This window comes from Sus scrofa, chromosome 2, assembly GCF_054392235.1.
Source record: "Sus scrofa isolate SSC_HxYL_T2T_F1_AM1 chromosome 2, Sscrofa_HxYL_maternal_Yorkshire_Landrace_v2.0, whole genome shotgun sequence".
Taxonomy (NCBI): Eukaryota; Metazoa; Chordata; class Mammalia; order Artiodactyla; family Suidae; genus Sus; species Sus scrofa.
Genome location: NC_139384.1, coordinates 12795843 through 12809078, shown reverse-complemented (window position 1 = coordinate 12809078; position 13236 = coordinate 12795843). Strand labels below are relative to the sequence as shown.

At 36.4% G+C, this 13236-nt stretch overlaps 2 protein-coding genes across 2 annotated transcripts; one reads left to right on the top strand and one right to left on the bottom strand.

Annotated features, from left to right (window-relative positions):
- The first annotated feature begins 5055 nt into the window (after positions 1-5055).
- On the top strand, positions 5056-6000 carry LOC106509346 (olfactory receptor 5B3-like). The gene has a single exon (XM_013994291.2). It carries the CDS (start codon positions 5056-5058, stop codon positions 5998-6000), a length of 945 nt encoding a protein of 314 aa, XP_013849745.2.
- A 5719-nt stretch (positions 6001-11719) lies between these two features.
- Positions 11720-12673, bottom strand: LOC100623017 (olfactory receptor 5B2-like). The gene has a single exon (XM_021085466.2). The coding sequence runs from the start codon at positions 12671-12673 to the stop codon at positions 11720-11722; it is 954 nt and encodes a 317-aa protein (XP_020941125.2).
- Positions 12674-13236: the final 563 nt, after the last annotated feature.

Genomic DNA, 13236 nt, shown 5'->3' with positions numbered 1-13236 from the left:
TAATGTATAATAAAAGATCAATCACTGTGTTATACGCCTGAAACTAATGTAACATTTTATGTCAATTATACTCTGATTTAAAAAAAAAAAAAAAGCTGCCTGATAAGAAACTCTAAAAGTAGTTCTTCAAGTTGAAATGAAAGTATGTTACACAGAAATGCAACGGCATATGGAAATATAAACCTCACTAGTAATGGTAAATGCAGAGACAAATACAGAATTCTGCGGTACTGACATTGAGGAGCATAAATCCCTTTGAATTCTAATACAGAATTTAAAATATAAGCAGATTAAAATAACTACAATGGGAGAGTGGGATGGACAGGGAATCCAGGGTTAATAGATGTAACCTATTGCATTTGGAGTGGATAACCAATGAGATCCTGCTGAATAACACTGGGAATTATATCTAGTCACTTGTGATGGAGCATGATGGAGGATAATGGGAAAAAAAGAATGTACATACATGTGTGTGACTGGGTCGCTTTGCTGCACATTAGAAAATTGACAGAACACTGTAAACCAACTATAATAGAAAAAATAAAAATCATTATTTTAAAAAAACTATTATTACAGGACACAAAATATAAAAATATATAATTTGTGATATCAGTAACCTAAAGAGGAGGGGAGGAATAAAAGAATACAGTTTTGCATATGATGGAAGTTCCTTTGAGTTTAAAATAACTGTTTTGACTACAAGATGTCTTCCATAAGCTCCAGGATAATCACAAAGAAAGTGGCAGTGGAAGACACAGAAAAGAAAATGGGAAAGGAATCACAGCATGTCACTACAAAAAAAATCAACAAAGCACAAAGGAAAGCATCAAGACAATAAAGGAGGGGGAGTTTCCGCTGTGGCTTAGTGGGTTATGACTTGGTGAATGGAGGGAAGTAGATGGCCAGACATCATCCAATTCACTGTGGCCTGAATAAGACAAAAAGGTGGAGGGGAGTTCCCGTCGTGGCGCAGTGGTTAACGAATCTGACTAGGAACCACGAGGTTGCAGGTTCAGTCCCTGCCCTTGCTCAGTGGGTTAACGATCCGGCGTTGCCATGAGCTGTGGTGTAGGTTGCAGACGCGGCTCGGATCCCGCGTTGCTGTGGCTCTGGCGTAGGCTGGTGGCTACAGCTCCGATTCGACCCCTAGCCTGGGAACCTCCATATGCTGTGGGAGCGGCCCAAAGAAATAGCAAAAAAAAAAAAAAAAGTGCAGGAAGGCTGAATTCATTCTCTACTCGACTGCTGGAGCTCAAGACATTGAGCATCTCCTGCCCTTGGCACAAAAATCTGAAGGTTTTTGTTTAGTAAATAGAACTTTTCTCTGTTGTGATGCTGGTAGTGGTTACATGACCAAGTTGATTTGACCAAACTCTTAGAATCATACACTGAAAATTGTGGATATTAATTGTTTGTACATGATACTTTAGTTAGAAAATTAGGAAGAAACAAGTCATAGAAAACCATGTGTACGCTCTCAACATTTCCAGTTAGATCCCACAATTGAATCACTTCTTCACTAAGACTGTGGAATGAGATCTATGGACGCCCTCACGGGGAAGTGCCTCAGAGAATTCTGTTTCTGTAACTCCCTTCTGATTCCCACGAGCTAGCCTCCAAAATCCCAATAGGACACGGTGTTACATCATCTTAGGGTGACCAGGCTGTGTCCTGAGAGCCCCCTTGGCCATCATTTATTCACCTGAGTGTAGTAGCTGTAAACACACACGTAAGTACAAGTTGTTTTGTACTTACAACTGCTTACAACAATCCACCCTGAAGATGTGCTATGTTATTGATTGACTTTAAAATGATAAACTCTCAGCAAGATGTTTTACAGAGCTTCCCTCAGTTGCTAAGTACAGGCACAATTCTGTAAAATACGTGGAAGAGGTAATTTTATTATTTATTTTTCAAATAAAGAGGAGACAAGGGTCTCCTCCAAGAACACAGTCAGAATTCATGGTGGATTCTGGACTGTTACCTGAGTTTCTAACTCCGTATTCGTGTCTTTCCTCCCTCTTTACCTGTCTTGGAGTCTTGGAATCTTTTAACCAGGACCTGACAGAGATCTCTGCCTGTATCCATGACTACGTGTCTGATTTCAGACCCACTCTTCAGCACTGACTGTCTCTTCTTTTCCAACAGCAGGGTAAGCTTCTATTTCATAGCCATCTTTAGTGAGAAGTGAAATTCATGCAAGCATCTGTGGGGCAGATTTGTGGACAGAAATAGATATTTTGAACATTTTTTCTAAAACAGTGAGTTGAGGCTGGGGCTTAAATGTCAAAACTTCCTTACAAAGGGAATTGAGCAATACTTGTGGAATATCATCATGCTTCTTTCCTAAAAAAAAAAAAATAGCAAAAAAGGAGAGGGGAAATGATAGGTAATGCTGTTATTAACTGTTAATTTCATCTTAGTATCTCTCTCACTGGAGGCAAAAACAAAACAACAGGAAAAAAAAAAGAAAAAAATCAGAAAGAGAATGTATACATGTATGGGTGACCTGGTCACCTTGCTGTATAGTAGAAAATTGACTAAACACTGTAAATCAGCTATAATGTAAAAAATAAAAATCATTATGAAGAATTAGAAAGATAACGCTTATTTAAACCATAGCAGTATTATAATTGAATTAGCAAAATTCTAACTCCATTGTAGTCCTTTCCCCATAATCTCACCGTTTTTATAAATAGTACATTTACAAATGCTGATGGTGAAGTGGTTAAAAGCACAAGCTTTTGATTTGCTCACAGCTGGGTTTTAATCTTGACTCCCGATTCTCCCTCATATTAACATACAATTGTATAAAATAGATAATTAACAAGAACCTACTTATAGCACAGGGAAATCCCTCAATAGTTTGTAATAACCTCTATGGAAAAAAAGAATGGATATATATATATATAAATATGTATAACTGTACATATAAACATATATATAACTGAATCACTTTGCTATATACCTGAAACTAATACATGGTAAGTCAATTATATTCCAATAAAATTTTAAACAATAAATAAAAATAAAAATTAGAAGAAACTGAAAAAATAACTGTGTAATTATACAGCTTTATATAGTTTCACAAACCTTTGTTCTCTTATTGGGAAAATGATGATAATTATAATATCTACCTTATAATATTACTGAGGATTAAATGAAAAGATATGTGTCTGCATACATACATATTTACATATATAAACATATGGATAAATATACATGTGCATACATACACAAATAAAATTATATATGCATTTAGCACTTAATATTGTTTGTAAGACATACTATGCTCTATAGGCAGTTATGATTGTCAACAATTGGAAAACAATGACTGCAAGGGTTGGGCTCATAGAAGAGAAGATAGTTATGCTCACTACTAACTACCAATGCCCTAGGCTTGTAAAATGAAGATGTGAAAGCATTAGAAGAAGGATAGTAGAGAATAATCAGCAAATGATGGATGTCCTTCCAGAGGCATTAAATTCAAATAAGAAAAAATTTCACATTTCCCTGGTGCCCTAGTCGTTAAGGATTCAGCATTGTCACTGCTGTGATGCATGTTTGATCCCTGGTCCAGGAATGTCCTCATTCCATGGATGCAGCAAAAAAAAAAAAAAAAAAAAAAAAAAGATTTAAAGCATTGTTCCCATACAAGAAGACATTCATATAAATTTTTTAACCTTGGAACACACCACCAAAATAGACCTGCAGACTAAAGAAAGCTAACAAACTAGGAGCTTTCAATCTTGATCTCTGTTGTTTAACTAGGAGATGATAGTAATGAAGGGAAGGATGAGGGTAAGAAAGGAGACGGTCAACTCATCCTAAAATGCAGATTGTAAGAAAGATAATAAGCAAACAAATGGCTCATATGGAAAGAGTGGAAGAGCCACTCATGCTGAAAGAGGATCAACAGGCTGAGAAACATGGGAGGGCACCAAAAATTTCAGCGGGTGGAGTGGGTGGAATAGGAAGCTGAAGAGAGAGGCTACAAGACTCAAAACTCATTTCTATCCAAACGCCTGACTTTCATCACCTACCTTTCTCAAACATAGAGGTTATCATTCCATTCTAAAAATAATATCACAACTAACACTTAGATGATGCCAAACACCTAGCATTTTATTCATTGCTTTTAATGTATTATTTCATTTAATTCTCACAATAATACCTTGAGGTTGATCTCAGGACAAACTTCATGTTACATATGGAGAAAATCAGAATCAGGTACTTAGGTTAGACTGACTAATTCTTGGGCAGTAAATGGTAGGACTGATATCCACCTCTTTCCAGAGCCCAAGCTTTATGCATAATGCTGTGTTTTACCCTCAGAATTGACTCTGCTGGTTGTACATGGACCTACTGCTGCAGTTATCTCACTTGATCTACTACACATATATGTCTCAGCTACTTAGTTGTGAAACCCCACACACTGAGTTTGGACCTGTGGAGACAAGGAGTAATTATAAATTTAGTTAAATTCAATTTTATTTAAATTTAGTTAAGACCAGTGGACCAAAGAACAACTCTTCCTATGTACAAAACGTGGCTTAGACAGTGATAAGTTTGTAAACTTAAACACATTACTCACGTTCTGTGCTTCATTAGTTAAATGTGGGTAACTATTCGATCCTATAGAGTTATTGAGAAAAATAAATGGATATACGTGTAAAGGGTATAAGGCAGTTCCTGACACAACAGCAACATAGAAGGGTTAGCACTTCCTAGACACAGGGAACTGAAATGACACATATTGATCAAGACATTAATTTTTCCACATTTCAACTTACAGGTTTATAAAATTCAGACCCATGAAGATCCTTCAGTTTCAACAATGTATAACTCTATAATGAATGCATTAAATTTTGTTGTCAAACCCTTACATTACCTGAATTATAATGAAGTTGTAATACTGCCATAATTAAATAATGCACTCCATCCTTCATCTAGCTATCTATCTCTTTCAATTTCTCTCCATTTGATTTTTGTTTATCACTCTGTTTCTTTATTTCTCATTGCTATAGGGCATGCTTTGATTCCCAAACAACATCCATGGAGAACTATACAGAAGTGACTGAATTTATCCTGCTAGGACTCACCAATGCCCCAGAACTGCAGGTTCCACTCTTTATCATGTTTACTCTCATTTACCTCATCAATGTGGTTGGAAACCTGGGGATGATCGTTTTGATTCTCATGGACCCTCGTCTCCATATTCCCATGTACTTTTTCCTTAGTCATCTGTCTTTGGTGGACTTTTGTTACTCTACAGCTGTCACTCCCAAGGTGATGGCTGGGTTCCTTATAGGGGATAAGGTTATCTCCTACAATGCATGTGCTGCTCAGATGTTCTTTTTTGTAGCCCTGGGCACTGTAGAAAATTTTCTTTTGGCATCAATGGCTTATGATCGCTTCGCAGCAGTGTGCAAACCCCTCCATTATACCACCACAATGACGACAGGTGTGTGTGCATGGCTGGCCATAGGCTCCTATGTTTATGGTTTTCTGAATGCCTCCATCCATGTTAGGGATACTTTCAGTCTCTCTTTCTGTAGGTCCAATCTAGTACATCACTTTTTCTGTGACATTCCAGCTGTCATGGCCCTCTCTTGCTCTGATAGACATATTAGTGAGCTGATTCTTGTTGTTGTGGCAAGCTTCAATATCTTCTTTGCTCTCCTGGTTATCTTGGTTTCCTACCTGTTCATATTTATCACCACCCTGAAGATGCACTCAATAGAGGGATACCTTAAGGCTTTGTCAACCTGTGCTTCCCACCTCACTGCTGTCTCCATCTTCTACGGAACAGTTATCTTCATGTACTTACAGGCCAGTCCCAGACATTCCACAGACACAGACAAAATTGCATCTGTATTCTATGGCATGGTCATCCCCACGCTAAACCCCCTGGTCTATAGTTTAAGGAACAAAGAGGTCAAAAATGCATTCAAGAAGGTAGTTGAGAAGGCAAAATTGTCTATTGGCTTCATCTTTTAAAATCATAGGCTCCAAATGAGCCAGTTTCATTCCTCTCAGATCTTTCACCTACAGTAACTCACATTTTAAGGCCCATTCTGCACCTAAATTACTGATGTAGCCCCATTTCTCCTTCAAAAGTCTATTATCAGGAAAAAAGGAAATATCAGATCCAAATATATAATAATCTGAATGATGCTGTCCAAAAGAGACTGAAGTTATTTTGGTTCTCCGCTTGTAATAAATCTTATTAATTATATTTGACTTATTCATATGCTCGCATTTCCACTACCATATGTCTTTGCAACACTGGATACACAAACCCATGAATAAAGCATATGTAATAAGCACAGAAGATTTTAGCATGTTTTCTTAGAAGAGAAAATTTGGTTAGAATGGGCCTTTTTTTGGCAAAACCTGTATTAATGGTTTTTCCCCTAGTTATGTTTTAGAAGATGATTGGAGATTAATGAATAAATATTTGTGGAATTAAATTGTGTTGCAGATATTTCACAGTGTTTCCTGTCACAATATCCTCCCACTTTCTGCCAAGAGCATCTAGGTTTTCTTCAAGAAATCTGCATTAGTTGGTATAAATATTAGCTGTTGTACAAGCAAAGTCCTTCTTCCTCTCATATTATTCATTTAGTTGTTCCACAGAAATTCAGTAGAACAGTCACCCATTCTTTCTGTTTAGTGGCTCTGCTATCTCCTCTGGCACAGATTTACTATCCAGCTGATGACAATGAAAGAGATTAAACAGAGGGTCGCAGGGCCAGACTTGGAAGTAGGACATAAGTCATACATTTCATTGTCAAGAATACAATCACATGACCACAACTAATTGCATGAAGGCTGAGAAATTACATGTAGTTATACATCCAAGAGGAAAAAGAAAATATTTTGGCACATGACAAAAACTATCAAGGAATACTACTCAGCCATAAAAAAGAATGACATTTGTAGCAACACGGCTGCAACTAGAGATTCTCATACTAAATGAAGTCAGAAAGAGAAAGACAAATACCATATGATATTGCTTACATATGGAATCTAAAATATGGCACAAATGAACCTACCTATAAAACAGAAACAGACTCACAGACATAGAGAAAAAACGTGTGGTTGCCAAGAGGGAGAGGGGAGCAAGTGGGATGGGCAGAGAGTTTAGGTTTTGTAGATGGAAACTATTACACTTAGAATGGATAAGCAATGAAGTCCTGCTATACAGCACAGGGAACTAAATCCAATCTCTTATTATAGAACATGATGGAATATAGTATGAGAAAAAGAATATATGTATGCATATTTATGCATATACATACATGACTGGGTCACTATGCTGTACAGAAGTTGGCGCATTACTGTAAACCAACTATACTTCAATGAAAAAAATTATCTTCGATTGTCTTGCTAATGCATATCAAATATCCATTTTACTTTTACACACACACACACACACACACACACACACACACACACACACCATATTATCCACCTCCCTTAGGGAGACAACTTAAATCCCAACAAATACCCGTGAAAGCTCAACATCCAGGATATTGAAGAGGTTTAATGGTCCTCTCCAGTCTATGGCCACACCACCCTGAACACACCAGATCTCATCATAATAGTCCTCTCCATTCAGTCCAAATGTGGCTCTGTGATAAGCTCATCCTACTTTCACATTCAGTGTATGATGTTAGAGTATGGTAAAAGTAATTTGAAAAAGAGAATTCCCTTCTATGAAAGAGAAGAATGGAAATGCACTGGTCAGTTTTGAAATTCTGCTGAATTAACATCATCAAGGCTTCTCAGCCTTGGTGATGGGAGATACTTCATTATGAGACTTTGATTTTTATCTCTAGGGAGAATTCCTTTTTCCATTGATTTTCTTGGTCGCTGGTCTACCTGTCGCATGTTGTTTTTTCTTACCCATTATTCCTTATGACAATTTCTAAAGAGTGTTGAAGACAAAATGAAATCTGAGAAAATATTAACAGAGTCTGGTTTCTTTTTATTTTTCCAGCAGAGGAAACCATCTCTCATTTACTTGGATGTTAGCAGAGGTTTACAGATGTGATAATAGTAAGTTTTACAGGGTGAAAAATATGGAATACTGAATTAGTGTCAAATTGGCAAGCATTTAATTAAGATGGGATTTTTCAATGCTAGGGGCAAAGGTTTTTCCCTGGAACAAGTGGGACTATATTGAGCACTGTTTTATGTAATGTTTTTATGTGAAGTTGATGGCCACAGCAAGGAGTTTAAGTGCCTGTTGGGCATATGATCTCTTAGAGGACTAATCAACTTTTGTAGATTAATTTCACACTTGAAATTTTGAGTTTCTAGAGTCGTTCTAATTTGGTCATCTGAAGATTTTTAAAATGTAAGCTCATAGCTTTCTTGCCAATAACATTTCCTCAATAATCTGAAGGTTTCCTCTGAATTGCTAATAGTAGGTCGAATGTTAGTCATCACATCCACATTTCTTTCTCAGACATAACTGCTTAGCCTTCATTTGTCTCCTTATCCCCTGGCTTTCTCCTTCAACTTAATAGAGTCTATATCTGTTATATGCTGCTCGTAAAACACCACCCAAAACAATAGCATAAAACCGTAACCATTTTTATTTCCCTACATGTTACCAAGTAAAAGATCCTGGTCCAGAAAAAGGATGTTAGAGGAAAAATCAGTGAAATCCAAATAAAGTATGGGATACAGTTAAGAACAATGTGTGAATGTTAGATTCTTTGTATTGACACATGTACTAAGGTCATATAAGATGATAACTTTAGGGTAAACTGGGGTAGGAGTATGTGGGGACTCTTACAGTATCTTTGCTCCTCTTCTATAATTCTAAAAAATTCTAAAAGCTTTTATTAAAATTTTTAAATGGTTCCAATAGAAGATGCATCTTTATCAACATAGACTTAGAGTCAGAGGGAATATTTGGATTACAACACTCTGCCCTCACTAGTGTCAGTATGACAATCGTAGTATATCCAAACATAATCTTACAAATACTGAGCACATGAAAACCTCTAAGTATGCAGAGGCAGAAAAGAGAATACCAATGCAAATTCCTATGGGTAGCTTTATTATAGAATTGAGTTCCCCTGAGGGTCAATAATAAACATTATTCAACTAGGATATTAAATGTAGAGTGTTTATTATTGATAAGGATTATTATGTTTACATTATGTATACTTGGAATCACTGGAATGAACTGAATTACCAGTGTGTATGAAGTAATTTTCCAAACAGAATCAGATATTAAGCTTTAAAATAGTTTCATACTTTATTTTTCTGACTTACTAAATAGAATCTTTTTAGTGTGCTACTTAGTCAATGAGGCATCATTCCTAAGGAATGATGACAAAACTTCCAGATAATCATGGCACCCAAAAGTGGGAATTAAAACACCAAGTGAGTACATCTGGAATCTAATATATCGAACAAATGAACATATCTACAGAAAAGAAACAAGTTCGTGGACATGGAGAACAGACCTGTGGTTGCCAAGGGGGAGGGGGAAGGGGAGGGAGTGGGATGGAATGGGAGTTTAAGGTTAGTAGATGCAAACTATTACATCTGGAGTAGATAAGCAATGAGATCCTGCTGTGTAGCACAGGGAACTATATCCAATCACTTGTGATGGAACGTGATAGAGGATAATGTGAGAAAAAGAATGTGTATATATATATATAAATAAATATACGTGTATATATATATATATTACATATATAAATGTAAATGTATGCATGTATGTGTATGTATGAGTATATGTGTGTATATATATAACTGTGTCCCTTTGCTGTACAGCAGAAATCAACAAAGCATTGTAAATTGACTAATTAAAAAATTAAAAATAAAGTAAAATAAGGAGTTTCTGTCATGGCGCAGCAGAAATGAATCTGACTAGGAACCATGAGATTGCAGGCTCAATCCCTGGCCTCGCTCAGTGGGTTAAAGGATCTGGCATTGCCATGAGCTGTGGTGTAGGTTGCAGACGCAGCTCAGATCTTGCATTGCTGTGGCTCTGGCGTAGGCCCACAGCAACAACTCCGATTAGACCCCTACCTGGGAGCCTCCATACGCTGTGGATGCAGCCCTAAAAAAATAAGATGAAAGACAAAAAATTAAAATTAAAATAAAAAATAAAAATAAAGTAAAAGTGCCAAGTGAGAATGTATACAAAAATATTTCAACGAAAGAGAACATCAGTTGCGTCTCTTGAAATGTTCTCTAATTCTATGTAGATTTATTTCATGAATGAATTATAATATCCATGATTCAAATATTTAATATATTTATATAACTGAACTTATATATTGACATAACTAAAATCTTCTTTCTTTCATTTGTTCATTTAAAAAGTATATATTTAACTTTCCTATGATCAAGCAATTCATTTAGGGACTGAGGACAGAGTTAAGAACAAAGCAGAAGAAATTACTTCTCATATGGAATTTATGATCTCATTTGAAGATACATATATATATATATGCAAACAATGTATAGTTGATAGAGGTTTATGTGCAGCATGGAACAGGGTGAGAAGAAAATGTCAATGGAGAGCATATATTTTACTTTTTATAAGGGCGACCAAGGAATACCTTTATGGTAGGGTAATATTTAAACAGAAAAATAAAGAGAGTGAAGGAACATTCCAGGTACAGGGAACAGCAAGTGCAAAGGCCCTGAGACATGCTTGAAAATGTCAAGGAGTAGTAAGGAAATCAGTGTAAACAACGTGGAGTGAATAAGTGGGAAACTGATAGAAATTTTATAGTTCAACTAAATTATCAATGAATGAGTAGCAATAACCATTGAAAAGTATTTACAGAAATAAAAACATAAAATTGCTTTCTTTTGTCTTCTTGTCTTTTTTAGGGCTACACCTGTAGCGTATGGAGGTTCCCAGGCTAGGGATCTAATCAGAGCTGTAGCTGCCAGCCTATGCCACAGCCACAGCAATGCCAGATCCAAACCACATCTTCAACCTACACCATAGCTTGTGGCTGCACCATGACAGGAACTCTGAAAAAACATAAAATTACTATTCTCAGTGCATTCTTTTTACAAAACACAAATTATTGGTAGTCATATATTGATAAATCAGAAAATTCCTTTATTGTCTCACTTCTTTTATATACTCTTTTTTTTTTTTTTTTTGCTTTTTGAAAATTACCATGTTACATGATAACATGTTTCATGGTGAATGTGTTTATACCAAGTAACTCAGGAAAGACGGATGTATTAATTCATTTTAAAAATTATAATTATGTAGCTCTGGGAAAATTTGCCTAAAAGCCCTTACATTTTTTTAAACTATCACATTTTTCCTCAATTTAAGAATAAGAGATTTTCCATTAAAGCAATAAATAAGATTATACCACAATTATTTTAAATTCTTTTTTCCCCAAAAATGAGCTATATTCCATTTACTTCTTTAACAAATTTCCTACTCCTGTTTGCATGTGCATACATGGGACACATGAAAGCACCTTCTAACCCTGGGCTTGCATATGCTCTTGCTTCACATGTATATTTGCATTGACATGTGGTAGAAAGACGAATGATAACTGTTATCTCATTTAATTTCTACTAGACATATGACATTGCATAATGCAGGGATAACCCCTCAGGAAGGTAAGCACAGTGTGGGCCTTAACATGTGAGTCACTGAGCAAAGAACATCTTAAAGAGATGAAACTAACTTTTTGTGGATCTGACATTATTAAAGGGTTAACCCTAGAGACAATTTTGCTTTTTCAACTATCTTCTTGAATGCAGTTTTCACCTCCTTGTTCCTCAGGCTGTAGACCACAGGGTTCAGCATCGGAATGACCATAGTATAGAACACAGAGGCTATTTTGTCCGTGTCCATGGAATGGCTGGAGCTGGGCTGTAAGTACATGAAGATGACTGTTCCATAGAAGATGGAGACAGCAGTGAGGTGGGAAGCACAGGTGGACAAAGCCTTTTGGTGTCCCTGAGATGATTGCATCTTCAAAATGGAGATAAATATGAACAGGTAGGAAACAAAGATAACCATGAGAGCAAAAAACACATGGAAGCTACTAATATAAATAAGAACCAACTCACCGATGTGTTTATCTGAGCAAGAAAGAACCATGACTGCTGGAACATCACAGAAAAAGTGATGAACCACATTGGACCTACAGAAAGAGAGACCGAAGGTATCTCCAACATTTACAGAGGCATTCAGAATACCACAAGCATAAGAGCCTATGGCAAGACACACACACACACTTGCCGTCATGGTGGTGGTATAGTGCAGGGGTTTGCACACTGCTGCATAGCGGTCATAGGCCATTGATGCCAAGAGGTAACTTTCCACAGTGGCAAAGACTGTAAAAAAGAACATCTGAGCAGCACATGCATTGTAAGAGATGACTTTGTCTCCTCTAAGGAGCTCAGCCATCACTTTAGGCGTGACAGCTGAGGAGTATCCAAAGTCTACTAGAGAGAGATTACTGAGGAAAAAGTACATAGGAGTGTGAAGATGAGAGTCCAACAGAATCAACATAATCATGCCCAGATTTCCAATTAGAGTGATGAGGTAGATGAGGACAAACATTATAAAGAATGGGACCTGCAGTTCTGGGGCATCTGAAAGTCCCAGAAGGATGAAGTCAGTTACTTCTGTATCATTCTCCATGGATGTCATTTTGGGGATGACAAGATGTCCTGCAACAATGAAAAGTAAAGGAATAGAGCATTAAATGGGCAAAGGGGGTACAGGGAAACTGGAATGTGTTATACAAATTACTGTTACAGCAATAATTTGTTCTCTAGATCTAAAACACATATGTAATAAAATTAGGAAATAAATTATCTGTGGTGCTATAGTTGAAATTGAGTGGTTTCATGGATCATTCACCCAGTTTGTATATAAGAGACTGAATTATAGAAAGAGATAATGACTTGTCCAAAGTCACATATCTGGAACAACTTCATCTTATAAATCACATCTACTGATTTGAGAAACAGCTTACCTTTCTCTAATGCTCATATTTAATTATCTATCTATCTATCTATCTATCTATCTATCTATCTATCTATCTATCTACACTATCCTTATTAGCTATAGTAATTAGCCTTTATAAAGTCACAGTGAACAGTGAATTCATGGATTCTTATTTGCTTCTAGCAAAAATACACAGATAGGTTTCTACAAGCCCCCAATCTTATTTTCATCAAGCAATCAATCCAAAATCTTGTTATGTGTGT

Coding starts and splice junctions, on each gene's coding strand:
- LOC106509346 (XM_013994291.2), top strand. CDS start 5,056: ATGGAGAACTATACAGAAGTGACTGAATTTATCCTGCTAGGACTCACC.
- LOC100623017 (XM_021085466.2), bottom strand. CDS start 12,673: ATGACATCCATGGAGAATGATACAGAAGTAACTGACTTCATCCTTCTG.